Source organism: Chenopodium quinoa, unplaced genomic scaffold (genome assembly GCF_001683475.1).
Source record: "Chenopodium quinoa cultivar QQ74 unplaced genomic scaffold, ASM168347v1, whole genome shotgun sequence".
NCBI classification, from domain to species: Eukaryota; Viridiplantae; Streptophyta; class Magnoliopsida; order Caryophyllales; family Amaranthaceae; genus Chenopodium; species Chenopodium quinoa.
In genome coordinates this window covers 3,199,702-3,218,074 of record NW_018743285.1, presented here as the reverse complement: position 1 = coordinate 3,218,074, position 18,373 = coordinate 3,199,702, and the positions used below count along the sequence as shown (strand labels likewise).

The window sequence follows — 18,373 nt, the reverse complement described above, 5'->3', positions numbered from 1 at the left end:
TGGTTGGTCTGTGTAGACCACCACCGGATGTGCCAAGAAGTATGGTTTCAACTTCTTGATTGCCATGAACAGAGCGAGGCCAAACTTTTCAACCAAGGGGTACCGCATCTCAGCATTTCGAAGAACGTGGCTAATGAAATAGACCGGGAGCTGAATGTCGTCTCTCTCAGCTAGGAGAATGGCACTGAGGGCATGATCTGAGATGGCCAAGTACATGTAGAGAACCTCTCCTACTAGGGGGCTGACCAGCCGCGGCAAAGAGTGGAGGTGCTCCTTTAATTTTTGGAATGCCGCCTCAGCATTCTCCCCCCATTCAAATCTAGTCTTCTTCTTGATTGCCTGGAAGAAGTAGAGGCACTTGTCACCTGACCGGCTGAGGAATCTCCCCAATGCCGCCAGGCAACCGGTAAGCTTTTGGACTTCTCTAAAAGTGTCGGATGACTTAATGTCAATAACTGCCTGCACTTTTTCCGGATTGGCCTCTATTCCCCTTTGGTCAATCAAGAATCCGAGAAACTTCCCAGACTCAACACCAAAGACACACTTTTTGGGATTAAGCATGACCTTATGCCGCCTGAGGGTGGTGAAGGTTTCTCGGAGATCATCAAGGTGATTCGTCTGCAGCTTGGATTTAACTATCATGTCATCAATGTACGCCTCCACATTCCTCCTAATTTGATTAATGAAGACCGTATTAATCATCCGTTAGAAGGTAGCAGGCGCATTCTTCAACCCAAATGGCATCACCGTATAGCAGAACAACCCTTGATCAGTGACGAATGCCGTCTTTTCTTCATCTTTTTTCCACAAGGATATCTAATGGAAGCCTGAGTAGGCGTCCATGAAGCTCATCAAGGCATGACTGGCTGTAGAGTCGACTAGACTGTCGATCTTTGGAAGTGGATAGCTATCCTTTGGACATGCCTTGTTCAAATCTGTGTAGTCAACACACATCCGCCAGGTCCCTTTTGGCTTTTTGACAAGAACGACATTGGCTACCCAATCCGGGTAGTAGCATTGCCGAATGAACCCGGCATCCAGTAGCTTCTTAACCTCGGCGGCTGCCGCTTGAGATCTCTCCTCGCCGTGGTTCTTTTTCTTTTTCCTAACCGGCTTCTTTTTTGGATCCACGGGAAGTTTGTGGACAGCAAGATCCGGGCTGACTCCTGACATCTCTTCCACTTCAAAAGCAAAGATGCCTTTGAATTCCTTCAGCAGTTGGTGCAAGTCTGCACCCAACTTTGCAAAAACAACCGTCCCCACTTTTACGGTTCTTTCCGGACGGTTGTCGTCTAGAATAATATCAATACTATCACCAGCCGGCTGGGGACGGAGATCCTCTGATCGTTCCCCGATCAGTGATTGCTATTGCTTCTCTTTTTTTACGGCCACCAGGTGGTCCGCCTTTCTTTTTTTGCCGGCTGCTTTGGGAGCAGGCGCGACTTCCTTAAAGTCATCAAGGTCAATGGGCTCCTCGTTTTGGCCGGCTGCGGCAGCAGTCGGCTTGACGCCTGAGAGGTAACACTCCCTAGCCGTCTTCTGATCCCCGTTCAGGGAACTCACTGACCTGTCATCCCTCTCAAACTTGATCAGCATGAGGGATGGGATGATGACTGCCTTGGACTCATTGAGGGTAGGACGGTCCAGAATCAGATTGTAGGCGGTCAATTCCTCGACCACCAATAACTTGACGATCATGTGCCGTCCTTCCCCCTTCTCTCCTAGCCGGATGGGTAGGCCAATCCTCCCTTCCGGATGCACTACTCCTCCCCCAAAGCCGACTAGGGGGTGAGAAGCCTTGTGCATACTGCTAGGCTTGTACTTGAGCTTTGCCAAGCATTGATAGCTGATCAGGTCAGACGAGCTCCCGGTATTGATGAGGATCCGGCCCACTCATTGGTTGGCAACCTTGCATTCGATGACAATTGGGTCATTATGGGGCCGCCTGACCATACCCCGATCCTTCTCAGAGATGAAGACCTCAGGGAAGGTGTCTTTCGACGCCTGGCCCTCATCCACTGGGTTGGATAGCTTCCGGATGTTGTCCTTGGTACCCCGGATGGTAGGACCCCTGCTTGCAAAGCCGCCTGCTATGGTGAAGATGTGCTCTTCGTTAGTGTTAGAGCTCACAGCCGGCTTCTTCGACGGTTGTCCATTGTTGGTTTTGGGAGTGCCCTTGGACTTCACCAGGTAGGACTTCAAAGCCCCCTCATCAGCTAGACGGTCCAATAGCCGCCTAAGGCTATAGCAACCATTGGTGTCATAGCCGACATCCTCATGGAACTGACAGTACTTGCTCTTGTCCCGGTTCTTGATGGAACTCTTCATTGCTACCGATTTTTCAATTGTTAACTGGTCTTTGATCTCCATGAGGATGGAGGAGCAGTCCTTGTCGAACTCGTACTTGGGGATGTACGGTTCCAACTTTCTCTGTTTCTTCTGGGACGGCTGACCAAAGCGATACGCCGCCCAAACTTCTTTTCTTTTCTTGCTCTCTTCTTTTTTGGTCGGCTGAGCAGACTGGCTCTCTTTCCTGTTGGACCTCCTAGGTTCCGACGAGTGCTTGATGGCACAGAGCTCCGTTGCCTGTATATAGGCTTCGGCTTCCATCAACGCCTCTTGGAGGGTAGCAACCCTCTTGCGGACCAGGTCGAACTTAAAGGTCGACCCGTCCTTCAAACCCTTGAAGATGTCTGTGTATGCAACTTCGTCAGACAGCCCCTGAATCTAAATTTTCATCAGATTGAACCGCCTGATGTAGGACCGTAGTCCCTCCTTGTTTCCTTACTGAGTAGCCCCTAGGTCGAGACTTGTCTTTTTGGCAGGGATGTTTATGGAGAAGTTGGACGCAAACAGGTATGCAAGCGTCTTAAAATTGTTGATACACCCGGATGGCAGATTGCCAAACCATCGTTGGGCTATGCCCTTCAATGTTTCCAGGAAGCATCGGCACCAGGCGGCGTCTTCCAACCCCTGTAGGTACATGAGGTTGGTGTAAGCCATTAGGTGGTATTCCGGGTTGGTGGTACCGTCGTAGGTACTGACCAACACATTCTTAACCTTGGCCGGCTGAGCCACCTCGGTTATCTCCCTGGAGAACGCCGACGGTTATTCCCCAAGGTTTAGCGGCCAGAGCTGCCAGTCCATAGGCTGGACCTGCTGTGCCGCCGGATTCCCAAAGAGGGTCGGCTGCATGTATGGTGATCCATACGACATGTATGGTTGTTGGGGCACATACGGAACCGGCTGGATGATATGGGGGCCAGTTCGTGCGGACATGCCGCGTGATTGGCTCCCTTAATTTGTCTCCGAATACTTCATTGAAGTATTACGGAAACTGTCTGGGTAAGTCGACGTTGAGGCCGACTCAGATATTTGTTGACTTCTCTTCTCCTGGATGAACATCCGAGCATCAAAGTAGGTCTTTTTTAACCATCCGGCTGAACTTGTCGGATGGCCTTCCTTTGCCCTGATTTAGGGAAACGAAGTTTGGAGAGGTCGATAAGGGGCCTATCCGTCCCCTTTGGTTTAGGGTGAGGAGTGGGCACCCGGTCTTTGAGGTGCTTCTTCCCAGAGGGAGAAGGCTTCTTTGCCAATTGACCCTTGTTGGAGCCAGTTGACTTCTTGATTATGTCCTTGATTTCCCCCTTGAAACTGGTCATGAATTTCAAGAGCTTGTCTCTGATGATAGGGGCTGTGCCCTCCGCCGCTTGGGGTTGCCCAGCAGGCTTGCCGGCTGGGTTGCTGGGACCAGCTTTGTCTTCGCCCCATTTCTTGTTTCTTTGGAACGAGTGCACCTTGTATGGAGTGACCCGTTTGGGGCCACATAGGTGTCGACCTCATAGTCGTCACCACTATCCTGGTCCGTATGGACCTCAGGCTCGGTCGTAGGCCGTCTGCCCTCACCAAGCGGTACAGTGTCGGATGCCATTTCAGAAGTACTCTCCCCACAGACGGCGCCAAATGTTTCGGGGTTTTTGGAGTCCCTCGAGAGAGTTACAATTCTGGGAATGTGCGCCGACCGTCTGTACCTGCAAAACCACGAAACTCCGGTTGGGTGAAGTTTCGCCTCCGACGATCAAGTTAGTACATCTCCGGATGTATAAAAGTGCGGAAAGTAAATGGGTTTTCTCTCTGATTTAGAGAAATTCCGAAATTAATATTCCTCGGTTTGAGTGTTTGTATTTATGAGGATTTCTGAATGTTTGTGAATGTGCAATAAATGAGGAGTTTCCTCTATTTTATAGCATATGAAGATCTGCTCCCCTATTAGGGTTACAATGCCACGTGTCAGCATCCGATTGGATCCCATTGGGCCTTTTAAGGGCTGCCACGTGTCAGCTTGTTAATGGGCCACGTGGCATTGGGGGGGGGGGTTTACCCCAAACAATATTAGATTTAGATAATAAGTAATTTTACTGAATTTTTTGTATTACGAAATTAAAGATATTTAACTAAAAAAGGTGCACGTAAACAAATCATATATGACATGAACTTATTTTTTCCGATTTGATCAGGTAAGGTGAATCTTAGGGTGTATTAATTCAAATAGTTTTCACTTATATGAACTTATCTTATTCAAACGTATCTAAACTTTTTTTTTTTTTTGAAAAGTATGTGAACTTATTAAACCAAATTAAAACTTGCTCCGTATTAAAGTTGTATTTTAAACTTAAATAACGTACTTATTTTTACCGAATTTATTTTATGCGAACTAAACTAAGGGGTCGTTTTGTTAACATAAGAAGTAAAAATTCCCATGAACTTCTAATATATGGGAATTAAATTTCATAATCAAATTTATCATGGGAATTTCTTAAAGTTGTTTGGTTAGTAATGAGGGAAGTAAATTTTCATAGGAATTTCAACTTACTTAGAGGGCACTAGTTAAGTAAATTCCAACATTTTGTGGGAATTAAAAATTCCTAAGAAGTTTTACTTCCCCCATTTCACCAAATTTTATTCAACCAAACAATTTACTCATTTTGCAATTCCTAGAATCTCCCAATTCCCATGTTTTTAATGTAAACCAAACAACACACGTTTTTTTTTTAAAACAAATCAATTTATTAATAAAAAGCCATACATTATGAAATCTAAATTAACAAATACATAAAATTGAATCAAATTAGGATTTCCTTCATCAAAGTTACGTAGTACATTTTTAATACACGTTTTTAATGTAAACTAAACAACACATAAACTAAGCTTATTAGGTCCTGTTCACTTCACCTTAAAAAAATAATATTCAGTAAAAATAACTTCAGTTCAGTAAAAATAATTTCAGTTCAGTAAAAATCAGTATCTTTAAAGAAAAAATATAACAGAAAATCGGTAAAAATAATTTCAAAACAATTTCAGTTCAGCCAAAATAAGGTGAAGTGAATTGGGTCTTACTCCGTAGCTTTAAATTAAGTGAAAATAAAGTTAGTACGTAGTACTCCCTCCGTTTTTTTATTTGCATTACTTTTCTTTTTTGGGTGTTTTTTTTTAAATGCATCACTTCCTTATTTGGTAACTTTATACTATATTTATCATTTCTCTCTCTTACTTTAAACCCCACTCAAATTATTTTATCATTTCTTTCTCTTCTATGGTCCTCTCATAAATAATATAAATATTTATCTTCTCACACATACTATTCATTTTATGATCCCCATCTTACTTTTAATACTCCCTCCGTTAAATATTATCTGCAACAAAAATGAAGTTTGTGGTTGCCAATGCAAAAGTTAAAGGGCAAAGATTAGAGAAAGTGTTGGAAAGTAATTAAGTAATGAAGGAGAGAGAAAGTAGGACCCCCCACAATTAATTTCTGGTGGGAAATCAACAAGTGGAGGGCAGCTACTTTCCCTCTCATTTTTTCACTAAAATTTCACCAAAATTTGAATTGTTAAAGTTTTAAATTTTCAGTAAAATTAATACCTGAATTCAGTCCCCTTTTAAGAGGCATTTACTGCTGACATACACCATTTACGAGGCCTATAAAAACCAGCCACCAAAGCAGGTAGCATTCAATTCTTACAAACCAAAGTTTTTCCAAAAATGACATTGTTTAACCATAAGTTCGAGCACTTCCTAATCTGATTTCTTCACAAAAAATTACCCTAAACTACAATTAGTGCTGCACATCTTCAATTTTCATTAGCAATCAACCTCCATTGAGTTCATATGCACGTAGGGCAGCTCCTTCTCCCAAAAAAAATCAACAGCCAGCCCTTTTTCATCTTCTTAAATCTGAACAAACACATACAAAACAGAAAACATGGCACATTTTGATGAAGGAGTGTTTTTTATGTTGACCAACTTTTAAGGGGAAGCACTGGCAGAACTGTATTATGATGAACATGAAGAAATGCAAGATGAAGATTTCGAGCAATATGAATCAGAAAATGAAAATATGCAAGAAGAAGAACAAGAGGCAGACAATGGGCAGTAGGGCACACAAGAAGCTGATGCAAAGCAGAACATGCAACATGGGGCAGATCATGGGACTCAAGTTGCCAGTAGAAAACAGTTGACTTTGCAAAAGAAAAGAGAGATTGTTGATGCAATGCTGGTTACAATGCAAGATGGTAACTTACCTAAGGGACACATGAAACAGTTATCCATCCAATTCAGAGTTCACAAGTCAACAATCAGTAGAGTTTTTACTGACATTAAAAAACAGATGGCACAGGGGAATACGATTGATGTCAGGACTAAGAAGTATGGCAGAACAGGTCCAAAGCCAAAGGAATTTTCAGATGAATTCCTACAATCAGTCCCTCTGTATCTTAGGCAGACTAAGAGACGTTATGCAACTGCCCTGAAGATTTTTCATGTAACTCTTCACAATTTGAAGAAAAAGGAAAGGCTCAGAACACATACATGCAGTAACAAGCCTGCTCTCACATCAGACCACAAAGTTGCTAGACTGAAATGAGTGTTATCACATATAAATCCAGTCACAGCAGATGGGGACCCCACTTTTGTTGACATGAACCATGTCATACACATAGATGAGAAATGGTTCCATCTCAATCCTGACAAGAGAAGATTTTATCTCAATCCAGGTGAGGAAGATTCATAAATGGCACAACAGTAAAAAAGATTCAAGCTAAAGGCCATGTTAATGGCCTTAATTAAGAAGCCATTGTATGACACAGATGGGGGACTACTCCATGATGGGAAGTATGGAATATTCCCATTCATAGTGAAAGAGTTAGCAAAGAAATCAAGCAAAATCAGAGCAGCATGCACATTGGTAACCAAGGCACTCCAGAATGTGAACAAAGATGTTATTAGGGAGATGTTGCTCACAAAGGTCATACCAGCAATTTAGTCTAAATGGCCAGAAAGTCTGCCCAAAAATGTCAATTCAATGGGACAATGCAAGGGCTCACCAAGTTCCTAAAGATGAAGAGTTTATTGCAGCAACCACAACAAATAAGTTCAATATTCAACTTGTCTTCCAACCAGCACAGTCACCTGATTTAAATGTGTTGGATTTAGGCTTATTTAGGTCAATGCAATCCTTGCAATATCAATCTATCCCTAAGGACCTAGATGAGCTAGTGGAGAAAGTGATTGAGTGTTATAACACATTCAAGCCCCAAGTGAACAAGTACATTTGGGTGACTTTGCAAAGATGCATGATCAAAATTCTCAAGGCACAAGGAGGGAACAAGTACAAAATACCACACATTAACAAAAAGAAAGTTGAAAATTTGGGCATTCTACCAGATCAAGTACAAGTGAGGAAGGAGTTGTGGTGGATGTTGTGGAGTACCGAAACACCATATTTAGGCCACCCAGTCAAGGGACTCAGGGTACAGCAGAAGACATGGAGGTAGATGCAGACTAGGGGACTTGCAAACCACTCCCAAGAAAGATGAACAACATGGACTGCCACACATAACCACTTAGCTCTTTTTGTTATGTTTTTTTTTTTAAAATTGTATGTGCATGAATAGGTGGTTAGGTGTATTTTGTTGATTATGATGATGCAACCATGTAAGGCAGTCAGATGTAAGTTCTTTTGTACCCACATTCATAATGGAATGAAAATGAAAATGACTTTTGATGTCTGGCCAAGTGATCCATCAGGAGAGTTTATCACATTGTTGAATACAACACTTCATACCAAAGGTACCTCAACAACAATCTCAAACAAGAAATTTTGTGAGCAAAACTCTAGTGTGAAGTGACATTCAATGGAGTCCCTTCATCATTTGGATTACAAAACAACACTCAAGTATTATGAAAACATAGATGGGGGACTCACAACTTGAGTGTTTCAAAACAAAACCAATTGGGACTGCTCATTTTAAACACACCTAGGGACTGAAAAATGTAGCCCTTGCAAACCATATGACAGAGTAGCCTCATCATTCATCAATCACATTCCCCTAATCAAGACATATCCAACATGCCAACAACAATAACCCCTAGTAACCAACATTCACCATAACTAGCCAACATCACCAAACAATAACCAACAATTAGCACACTCAACAAAGCAGAGCCAACAAGCCAACACAGGTCATCACAAGGAGAGGGACGGTTTATCACCACAACATGGAGCAAACAACAGTAGCAAGCACCAGTAACCAACACTGAACAACATCACCAACAAAAAAGAAATCAACCAACACAGTCATGAGCACAGATCCAACAAGCCAGCAAACAACAACATCAACCAACAGTAACCAACACTAAACAACAACACCAACCAGAACGAAATCAACCAACACAATCATGAGCATAGATCCAACAAGCCAGCAAACAACAACATCAACCAACAGTAACCAACACTAAACAACAACACCAACCAGAGAGAAATCAACCAACACAGTCATGAGCACAGATCCAACAACCCAACAAACAATTACATTAACCAACAGTAACCAACACTAAACAACAACACCAACCAGAAAGAAATCAACCAACACACTCATGAACACAGATCCAACAACCCAGCAATTGACAGCATCAACCAACAGTAACCAACACTAAACAACAACACCAACCAGAAAGAAATCAACCAACACACTCATGAACACAGATCCAACAAGCCAACAATAATCATGACAAGAAAAGGGACTCCTCATCACCGCAACAAACAACATGGGACTCAAATTAAAAATTAAACAAGTTAGGGTTAGGGTTAGGATTCGTTACGCAAGTAGTCATTTGGAGGGTTGATTTTTAGGGTTCATCCACCTCACTTCATCATCCTGAACTAGAGGGACACCACAAGTAGCCTTCTTTGGAGGAGGTGATGAAGTCTCCGCCTTGTTAGGCTCATCGTCAGAGGACAAAACCACCCACTCCTCATCTGGCAACCCACGGATCCACCTTAGAGCCACCCTTGCCGCCTTCCTTGTAGCCCGGATCTTTGTTGGTGGCCTAGCCCTCTTAGATCCGGGCTTTTGGATGGCCACAGAACTACCGTCACTGCTTTCACAGGCTGGATCTACAGCCACAGCACTGAAATCTAGCGATTTCTTCCCATGAGACTCACCCTAACCCTCAGTCCTCTCCAGGCGGCCCTCCTCCTCAACGCTTTTAAGCACCTTACCCAAAGCTTTGTAGGTGGTCGAACTACAGTAAGGACCAACCTCACCAAATTCATAAAATTGGCGAGGAAAGGGAGATCCGGTCTCAATGGATTGAATGAGGAAGATAATCAACTTCCCCTCACCCTCGTCGTTAGTGGCAATATATGCATCATACAGTGGTTCAAGGTTAACCATGGTGTTATGAGACTCGATTTTTCAAAGATCTGATGTTGGAAGTTCAGATCTAGAGAGTGAGTTTGGAGAAAATGAAGGACGAAGTGGAGAGAGGAAGACGAAGAGGATGAACATGAACTAGGGTTCATCTCTGAAGAACAAAAGAGTAATACCAGCCATCACATTAATTGTTGTTGGTTGGGATTGGGAGTGAATGTGAGTAGTTGGGGGGAATGGGATAATAAATGGAGGGAGTAGTTAAATTAGGGTAATATGATTGTTTTTAGATTAATGTGATTAAGCTAACATAAGGGTAAAAATTAAGAAAATCAGAATTTTTAAGTAAGGGTAAATATGTAATTTATAGGGTTTTTGCTTACTAAAAATGAAAAGAAAACAGATAGTTAGACATAACCCTGATCATCCCAAAACGACAAAAGTTACAAATAATATTTAACAAGTAATAATTTATTCACCCATTCACGTAAATTAAAAAAAACGGGGGAGTACATTTTTCATGATTTTTTTTAATGAAACCAACCAAGCGTGATTAAGGGGTTGATATCCTCCTCGTATTTGAGATCTATTGTAGTGTTGCCAATCACTACTCGATGCCTGAAGTTCACAACACCACCTCTTGATCGATTTCAATCTTCTTCCCCAATTTCAATTTAGGCTTTCCTAAAACTTTAAATTCACTCAAACCAAGTTTCGAAACTCTGTAAATCTTCAAGCTTTTGGAAAATTTAATAATGGCGGATGGAGTTTGGGGTCGACAAGGACCTTTGTATACCTCTTCTGGCATGCTTAAACGCCCTCGCAACGATTACGGTAACTCCCTCTCTCCTTAAAATTTTCTTTAGCTATATGAATTTGAATTTGGCGATTATTTATAATCTAGGGTTTATCTTGTTTATTGTAATTATTGGTTGATTTATCTAAATTTGGTTGATTCATCTAAATTTGGTTGATTGGTTTGTTGTGAATGCAAATCACACTGTAAAGCTGTTTTCGGGTAGGAATTGACATTTAATTTAGGAAAAAAAAACACTATCATCGTTTAACAATGGACTCTTTGTGCAATTGTGATTTGTTCATTGCGTAATAAGTTATAATTTGACTGTAATTGTTGTCTTGCGTTTCGGTTTCGTCGTCGTGTTTGATTATGATGTTTGTTTCATGTTAAATTACAAGCCTGTTCTTAAACAACGAAGTATTTGATGCTAAAGAAGAGAACTTAATTTCCCCAGTGGCAGGAGATTTGTAGGAGTATAACAAAATTGATACTCCGTACTTGGATTTCGTTGTTATTATATTTTTGAACTTCAAATGAATTCGCCCTATTAAAGATGCAGTTTTTTTTTTTTTTTTTTTTTTTTTTTTAAATGGGTGTGGTCTTTTCTACAAGAGCATGGATGATAATAACTTCGCGTGAATTGTGACTTTCTCGAGCTATTTTAGTGGGGTGGGGATGGAAGGCAGGTGTGTGGAAAGATAGGAGAGAAGAAAAGAGAAAAGTACGTATATGGGTGGTTTGTTAATAGAGGAAAGAAATGATACACTGCCGATCTTTATCTTTTTGTTTGGAAGTTTGTTGATAACTCAGCATTAGGGAATGGCTTTATGATACGCACGAATGTTGAAGTATTTTTTATAGTAGGATAAAGATGAATGTGTGTGTATGATATGATCTGTGGGAAAATTTTCAAAAGCATCATTTTGATTCAATATCCATGCATAGGATCTGAACAAAATGAAGGCTTATTCTGGTATGGTTATCGATGGGAAAATCTTTATACTGGAACTCTTAAGGTTAACCTAGTGGGCACCCAAGGTCATTTTAATTAAAAAGCAATATGGAACTGCGTTAGCTGCTGTTTATTGCTAGATTTTGGATCACGTAGCTCTGTTCTACCTTGTTAAAGAACAAACCACAGGAGTTCAGTTAATGCATCATAGTAGGCAAAAGAGTGATTAGTGTAAAGCTTCTTCTAAGTATTGAGATAGCAATTAGTTGGTGTCCTATTGACTTTCAGTTAGTTGAATGAGGGGCTAAAAGGGGCTAAGTACAAAGGTTATGTGATAAGCTAGTGGGAGGTCCATACACTAAATTCATTTTTGGAAAATCGATTTTTGAGCTTTGCACTTTGACGTGTAGCTTGGGAAATGAAAATCATTTGCTAATGTTGATGATTTTCTATTAAGATCATGGAAGATTGTGTCGGCCAATTAGAATGCCACATAGTCTATGACCTATAAAAAAAAGATGGATGGAAGCTTTAACGTACTCATGGCATATGAAAGAAAATTTATCCACTTTTGCAGGTGAAATAAGCTGAATTCTTAGGCTCCTACCCAAATTATACATCTGTTTTCAAGTTCAACTTTGTCAGTCTTTTAAATTTCGGTTAATAGCAACTCTATTTTTGATAGAATTCTTGTAGAAAGAACATTATGATTCAGATATGACTATGATCATCATAACTTTTTGTGTTAGAGGAGGACATTACTATATGCAAGACTAATCAAAGAGCTATTTGATTTTTGTAATGGTTATATTTAGACTGAGAAATGGATTATTGGATTGAGGTTTAGAGGGCCTTTATTTTCATAACTTCTACTAGTTCCCAGAAAATCCTGCAATGTGGGTTTGTTGTGGACAATTAATGGATGGAGCAAGTTGTGTGTGCCCCTCTTAACTGGTGGTTAATGTAGGGCTGACTTATGCTTGACATGTTTAAATGTTCTCCTGTCTCGAAACAGTTTATTTTAAGCCACATTTGATAATAAGCCATCTTTGATATTATTTTGGACTTTTGGAGTGAATAAGAAGGTTTCTTCTGACAATTATGTGATTGGTTCTGTACATTACACCCTTTACTGAGATGCAGAGATAGTGATATTGAGGTTGCTAACTTATACTCTGGTTCTGGGTTTAGACTGTGATTGGAGAGTATATTTGTATTTATTTATTTATTTATTTTTTTCTCAAGGGCCTTTTGTGTATGAGTTTCTAGAGTATGATGTGAAGTTTTTCATAAGGTTTCCTATCTCCAGCTCTAGTATGTGTAAGGTCATATGAAAATAGATATGTTTATTATGGAGATTTGGAGAGTGTTGTGCTAAGAATAAAAACAAGTCTAACACTATATACATTTTTTTCCTGTAGTACAATTGTCAATATTAAATATGGTATTCTAAAGACTTGTGAATAGAATCAGCATATGTTTTGTATTTCTGTGTCCTTGTTGTTTTGCTTGATGTGTTGCATTATAGATTCTCTTACTCTGTATATTGATACATATGAATGCGTATATATATGAAGAATAATGAGGACGAGTAAAGTAGGCTTACCCTCTTATGGGGTTTGTGACTCAAATTTTTAAACTTATTGCATAAATATTTATTGCATTTTTGGTACTGTATACTGTTGAAGGGTAAGATTAAATCTACTGGAGCTGTATGAGTGGTTGGTAACTGTGTTGTTTCATAGCTTGAGTGTTTTTTGCTCTGTTATATATAGTTTATTGCAAAGTGTTATTTGGCTTCTGATGTATTAAGTTTAATCATTTGTAGTATTTAAAACCAATTTTGGAAAACGAAAACTTGAATGCAACCTATGAAGGTGATGGTTACATGGTTGATATGCCAGAGCATTACATAAAGTTCTCTTAATTTATTAGAATAATTCTTCTTTGGGCCTTTTTGTTTTTTTGGTTGGTCAATAGTGTCTATGAAGCTGTTGGTAACTTCATTGATATTCTCAGGGAATATTTATTTATTTATTTATTTTATTAAAATTTTTTGAGTGAGAATTAAGTTTGCATAATACTTGGAGTTGATATTTCGTTTTTTGTTTTCCTGTCTCAAGAAGAATATAAATTTTGAGATTGATGTGCGTTTCAATTAGCTATTTACATTTGTATTAATATATACTTTCTCCACTATTATTTTTCCTTATATCGTATTCAGAATGTCCCCAACTAGACTCCACTTTACCTGTTAAGGTATTAAAGCTTTATTTATTCTCCGAGGATGTAAATGTTTTATTAGGGAGACATGTACTACCTCCTTTCTTTTTTGCTCTACTCATATACTATAGATACGCAATTTAATAAACTGTTGAAGAATGTGAGTGTGTGTAAGATAAAGTTAGAGAGAATGTAAAAATGTGGGTTTGTGTTAGAAAAAGGTGAATAAATTAAGAGAGAGTATGGAAAGGTATAATTATTGTGGGGTTGAAGGGGTAAGATAGTAAATGAGGTATGCCATAAATAGAATAATGCAAAGTGAGTAGAACATAACAAACATCCTAAAATAGAAAGTGAGTAGAATAATAAGAATGGATGGAGTACATAAGTATATAACTTTGATGAAAAAAGAGAGAAATGTGTACAGAAAAGAGGAGAGTAATAAGTCACATAGAGGCCCACTAGATGCATTCCAAAAGGGGAGACCCTTATTTATTTATTTATTTTTTTCACCGAGGAGGTATTGGATTGCAAGTTTATAGGACTTGGTCCTATGTTTTACTACTTGCAAAAAGTTGTTAGTTAAGCTATACCTGTCTAGCACTCCCTTCATCCTGATTACTTTCTAGTCTTTCCTTATTAGGTCTTTTCAAATTACATACAAGATGCTACATTTCTATAATGCCTATAGGTATCCACCACCCCACTAACTATAATTAAAAATACGCCACTATCCACCATCCATTAACTATCACAGATTAAAATAAGAACTGCATTATGTTTCCCTAAAACCATGAGTTCATTGCATTGCAAGGCTTGAATTCCCATTTTTTCTTCTCTAGTATGGTAAATGACTTTTCAGCTAGCACATCCTAAATGGAATGCTAGTTTCAGTAGCTTTTTAAGAATGGCTGCAAGTTTTTTATATTCAGAATTTGGGTCATTGCATAGGGACATCTAACATCTGATGTTACCAAACATATGTTTTAAACTGTGCTTCCACACACAATACAAATAGCCATATGAAACTTTCAACAGTCGTGGGTTAATCAAGATTAATTGCTTATAATCAGTATGTTATTGTAAGAACTTAATATTTATAATCTTGTGTTTGTATATCTAAGACAATCTAGTGATGAAAATATTATAATTTACTGACGATATATTGGTCAAAGTTGACTCATTTCTACCCTACTCTTAGTTTGAAGAATTGGCCATGTTTCTGCCTGTAGGCTTGTACCTTTTAGGGTTACTTAAATTATCAAATGGACACATACAAGGATGAAACTCATTTCTGCTACCCATGCTTAGGGCTATTGAGTTAATCTCCTTAATCCTGTTGAACTAAAATTTTAATCATGATCCCACAGAGCTGCCTCCTTCACGGATAACACCTGCACTTGATATGCGTGACTATTTAATACGAGACGATGAACGAGGAGGACCCAGGGTTGCAAAGGACTCACAAACACTAGGGTCAGCGTATGACCGTTATCTCCAAAGAACGGTAGTCTCTTGGATCCTATTGAGACACTTTATCGTTTTCTGTTTGGCCTATCCATCTAATTGCTGAAGTGCACACTTCTTTTTTTTTTTTCTTTCTCATTTTCCCTTCTTCTCTTCCGAAGGAAGTTCCATCCTACACTGCTGGAGAAGCTAGTACATTTCCAGGAGCTTCATTGGGAAGGGGTATCTCAGTGGGAGAACCATCTCTATTGGGCCGCCCTGGATCTATGGCCCCAGATGCAGCATCAAATGGACGAGATGTTGGATTTGGGGGTCAGCTGCGAGTTGATACATTGGCCAGACCTGTACGTGAAACTGTACCTCTTCCTTCCGACGCTTCAAACACTCTATATGTCGAGGGACTTCCTCCGAATAGCAGTAAAAGAGAAGTAGCTCGTATCCTTTTTTCATCATGTGTTGATGACATATAGTTATACTGCATCATGACTCCAATAATTTTTTTTGATAAGTTTCTTAACTAGTCTAGATATCTTTCGCCCCTTTGTGGGGTATAAAGAAGTACGACTAGTGACCAAGGAGTCCAAACATGTAAGTGAGCAATTGATTTCATCTCCTTGTTTCTTCATACACTGGTTGCTACTTTTTTTTTTTTTTAATTTTTTTTTATAAATTTATTTGACCTCGTTGTTTCACTTATGATTGATAAAAAAAAAAAAAATGCACCGTTTAATGTAGATAGGAATATTTACAAATAAACTTTCAGTGATTTAACTAATTCATTGACTAGAAATGCCAGAGTCATGAGCATCAAAGTATTGGTGTATTGATTATTAAATATTAAAGGGAAATGAGATGTGACATTTTTGGGTGTGAAAAATTTACTCATTGCTTTGGCTTTAAACTCTATGTTTGTATACTGCACTTAGGATGTAGGAATCTCAAAATTGACCTGGTTTGAAAAACCCCAACCCTATCCGACTCAATGAGTCTAAACCGTCGAAACAGACTTGAATCTTGACATCCCATGAAAGGTTTTTAAAAAATTGCATTTCAGAACATAAATTAAGCTGAATTTTCTGAACACAACCCAGTTTGCAGAAACAGCACAAAGGTGCAAATTAACCCTAGAACCTGACAAGCTGATATTACCTGAATTAAACTACTTTAGTGAATATTTTGGAAGTCTGCTGAAAGTTGTTGCCAAAAACCAACCTTAAACCTGATAAATCGACCCAAACTCTACATATATTCTTTATATGTATTTCTGGTAATGTAATTATTGCTAGGTCTGATTATGTTTGTATTTCTGTAGCCAAAATACAATTTAATTATGCTTATTGTTATGCAGCGCGGAGGAGATCCTCTCATCCTCTGTTTTGTGGATTTTGTTGATGCAGCCTGTGCTGCTACAGCTTTAAGTGCCTTGCAAGGTAATGGATCATTTAGTCCCTGCTAGCCATGCTAGGCTGCTACACGCCTACACTAGCTTTCCTCATGTGTTGAAGTAGTTTAGCCAGTTTTCCACTGGTTGAGAATGCTTGCTGAAGCACAAAGAAATGTTACAGTTTTTTCAATTAATATTTGAATTGGACTGAAATGTTCCATTTTCTGCGAAATTTTGTTTACATTTTCTTCAATTGATACATGAATTAGACTGAATTTATACTAACTAGTCCCTACTGACAGGTTACAAGATGGATGAAGATGATCGAGATTCTGCCTATCTTCGCATACAGTTCTCTCGGCACCCAGGTCCTCGATCGGGTGCTGGATCTCGTGGGAGGCATTAGTAAATGAGATGGGGCAAGTGCGCTTTTTATTAATCATGCTCCAATTTGGTGGTTTATTTTGCCCTAGTGTATTATGGTTCCATGCCTGCCTTAAAGGTTATAGAGCATGCTGGAAGAGATGAGGAAAAGAAGATAAATATCGGCAACTGGATTAAAGTGGCGTAGATCGGTTAGCCTTTATTTTAATTTCTGGCATCCGCTGTGTGATGTGTAGTTTTCGGCAGGTTTTTGTTTAAACCTGAGTGGTACTTATCTTAGTTATTTTACCGTAGCCATAAATCCAATGAATGCATTAGCTTAACTGTTTTCTAATTGAGGGTATTAGGGGTACTATTTCAGGGCTAGCTACTTGGTCGGAGATGGCTAATTTTTATGCTCCAAACATGGTTTTCAAAAGAAGCAAAATTTGATGATATGCTATGATCTGCTTTGCTTGCATAGTTTTTAGTTCTGAAATTGCTTTATTAGTAAACTGATTTTGGCATATCTATTATTGATTTTAGCATCGAATGCAAGACAGGTGTTTTGCAAACGGAAGTGACCATTGACAATAGTGCCTTTGGCTATACAAAAACTGGTACACATTTGAGAAATGGATTAACCGGGCCGTATTGAAGAGAACTAGTACGGTTTCTGAGCCAAAAAAAAGTTATTAATTTCCAATAAATTTCAGCTTCAGTTACATTCCCCGAGAAGCAAACTATGTTGCTCACTACTTGGCTATGTTGGCCATGGATATTGAGGAGGGAGAGAAGCACCATGACACCGCTCCCTGCTGTGCAAGGATTGCGTACGAGGAAGATGTCAAGAGCAGTTACCCTTGATCATGTTAGACGCTGCTATTTGCTTTCTGTTCTAGTTTTAGTTTCATGTTTAATTATTTGTTTGTGTTCCCTGCTGCGCCCGAGACTTTGTGGGATGATGGCAGAAGAAATGTTGGTCGCATTTTGTTTGATGTACTCTGCTCTTGGAGCTCCCTTTTAAGAAATTTATAATTTTGCTTTTTCCCCTTTAAAAATAAAAAAATAAAACTGGCTTTGGATTGGGCTGTTTTTTAGTTTTGAAACATCCATGAATCTAAGATTAATCAATTTTTTCTTCTTAGGTTGGAAATATTACTAAATTATGATCTATGTGCACTATATAGAGCTGTCGACACAAAACATTGAATGAATAATTTCACTTTTCTTTCATTTTCAATGGCATTTCTTCTGTTAATTTTTGCTCTACCAACCTTTAATTAGCATTATATTGAGGGTAATCAGCCTTTAATTAGCTTTACATTGAGTAAATAGTCGTTTGTAAGTGATGTCGAGAATAGAAAAGCTATTTTGAGGCTTGAAGCTTCACTTTGAGATATTTTTTGAGCAAAGTTTTTAACCATAAAATACCTTTTTCTAATTTTGTGGCACAAGATGTAATATAAAAT

The 18,373-nt window shown here is 39.1% G+C and overlaps 2 protein-coding genes across 4 annotated transcripts; both read left to right on the top strand.

Moving 5' to 3' along the window:
- Positions 1–6,469: 6,469 nt before the first annotated feature.
- Positions 6,470–7,324, top strand: LOC110735817. Its single transcript, XM_021916001.1, has 3 exons — positions 6,470–6,875; positions 6,948–7,055; positions 7,149–7,324. The coding sequence occupies exons 1-3, from the start codon at positions 6,470–6,472 to the stop codon at positions 7,322–7,324; spliced, it is 690 nt and encodes a 229-aa protein (XP_021771693.1).
- A 2,899-nt stretch (positions 7,325–10,223) lies between these two features.
- LOC110735745 (RNA-binding protein 2-like) lies at positions 10,224–17,951 on the top strand. 3 transcript variants are annotated; one of them, XR_002514171.1, is made up of 7 exons: positions 10,224–10,547; positions 15,058–15,194; positions 15,316–15,589; positions 15,681–15,742; positions 16,503–16,584; positions 16,841–17,113; positions 17,465–17,951. XR_002514171.1 is itself a non-coding variant. In XM_021915924.1 (6 exons), the coding sequence occupies exons 1-6, from the start codon at positions 10,469–10,471 to the stop codon at positions 16,942–16,944; spliced, it is 738 nt and encodes a 245-aa protein (XP_021771616.1). In that variant the 5' UTR covers positions 10,224–10,468; the 3' UTR covers positions 16,945–17,951. The 3 variants fall into 3 exon arrangements, 1 of the variants encoding a protein (XP_021771616.1); XR_002514172.1 differs by having other exon boundaries at positions 17,461–17,951; XM_021915924.1 differs by having other exon boundaries at positions 16,841–17,951.
- Positions 17,952–18,373: the final 422 nt, after the last annotated feature.

Coding starts and splice junctions, on each gene's coding strand:
- LOC110735817 (XM_021916001.1), top strand. CDS start 6,470: ATGCAACATGGGGCAGATCATGGGACTCAAGTTGCCAGTAGAAAACAG. Junction 6,876..6,947: donor GCTCAGAACACATACATGCA/GTAACAAGCCTG, acceptor ATATAAATCCAG/TCACAGCAGATGGGGACCCC. Junction 7,056..7,148: donor AAGATTTTATCTCAATCCAG/GTGAGGAAGATT, acceptor TGTATGACACAG/ATGGGGGACTACTCCATGAT.
- LOC110735745 (XM_021915924.1), top strand. CDS start 10,469: ATGGCGGATGGAGTTTGGGGTCGACAAGGACCTTTGTATACCTCTTCT. Junction 15,195..15,315: donor ACCGTTATCTCCAAAGAACG/GTAGTCTCTTGG, acceptor TCTCTTCCGAAG/GAAGTTCCATCCTACACTGC. Junction 15,590..15,680: donor CAGTAAAAGAGAAGTAGCTC/GTATCCTTTTTT, acceptor TAACTAGTCTAG/ATATCTTTCGCCCCTTTGTG.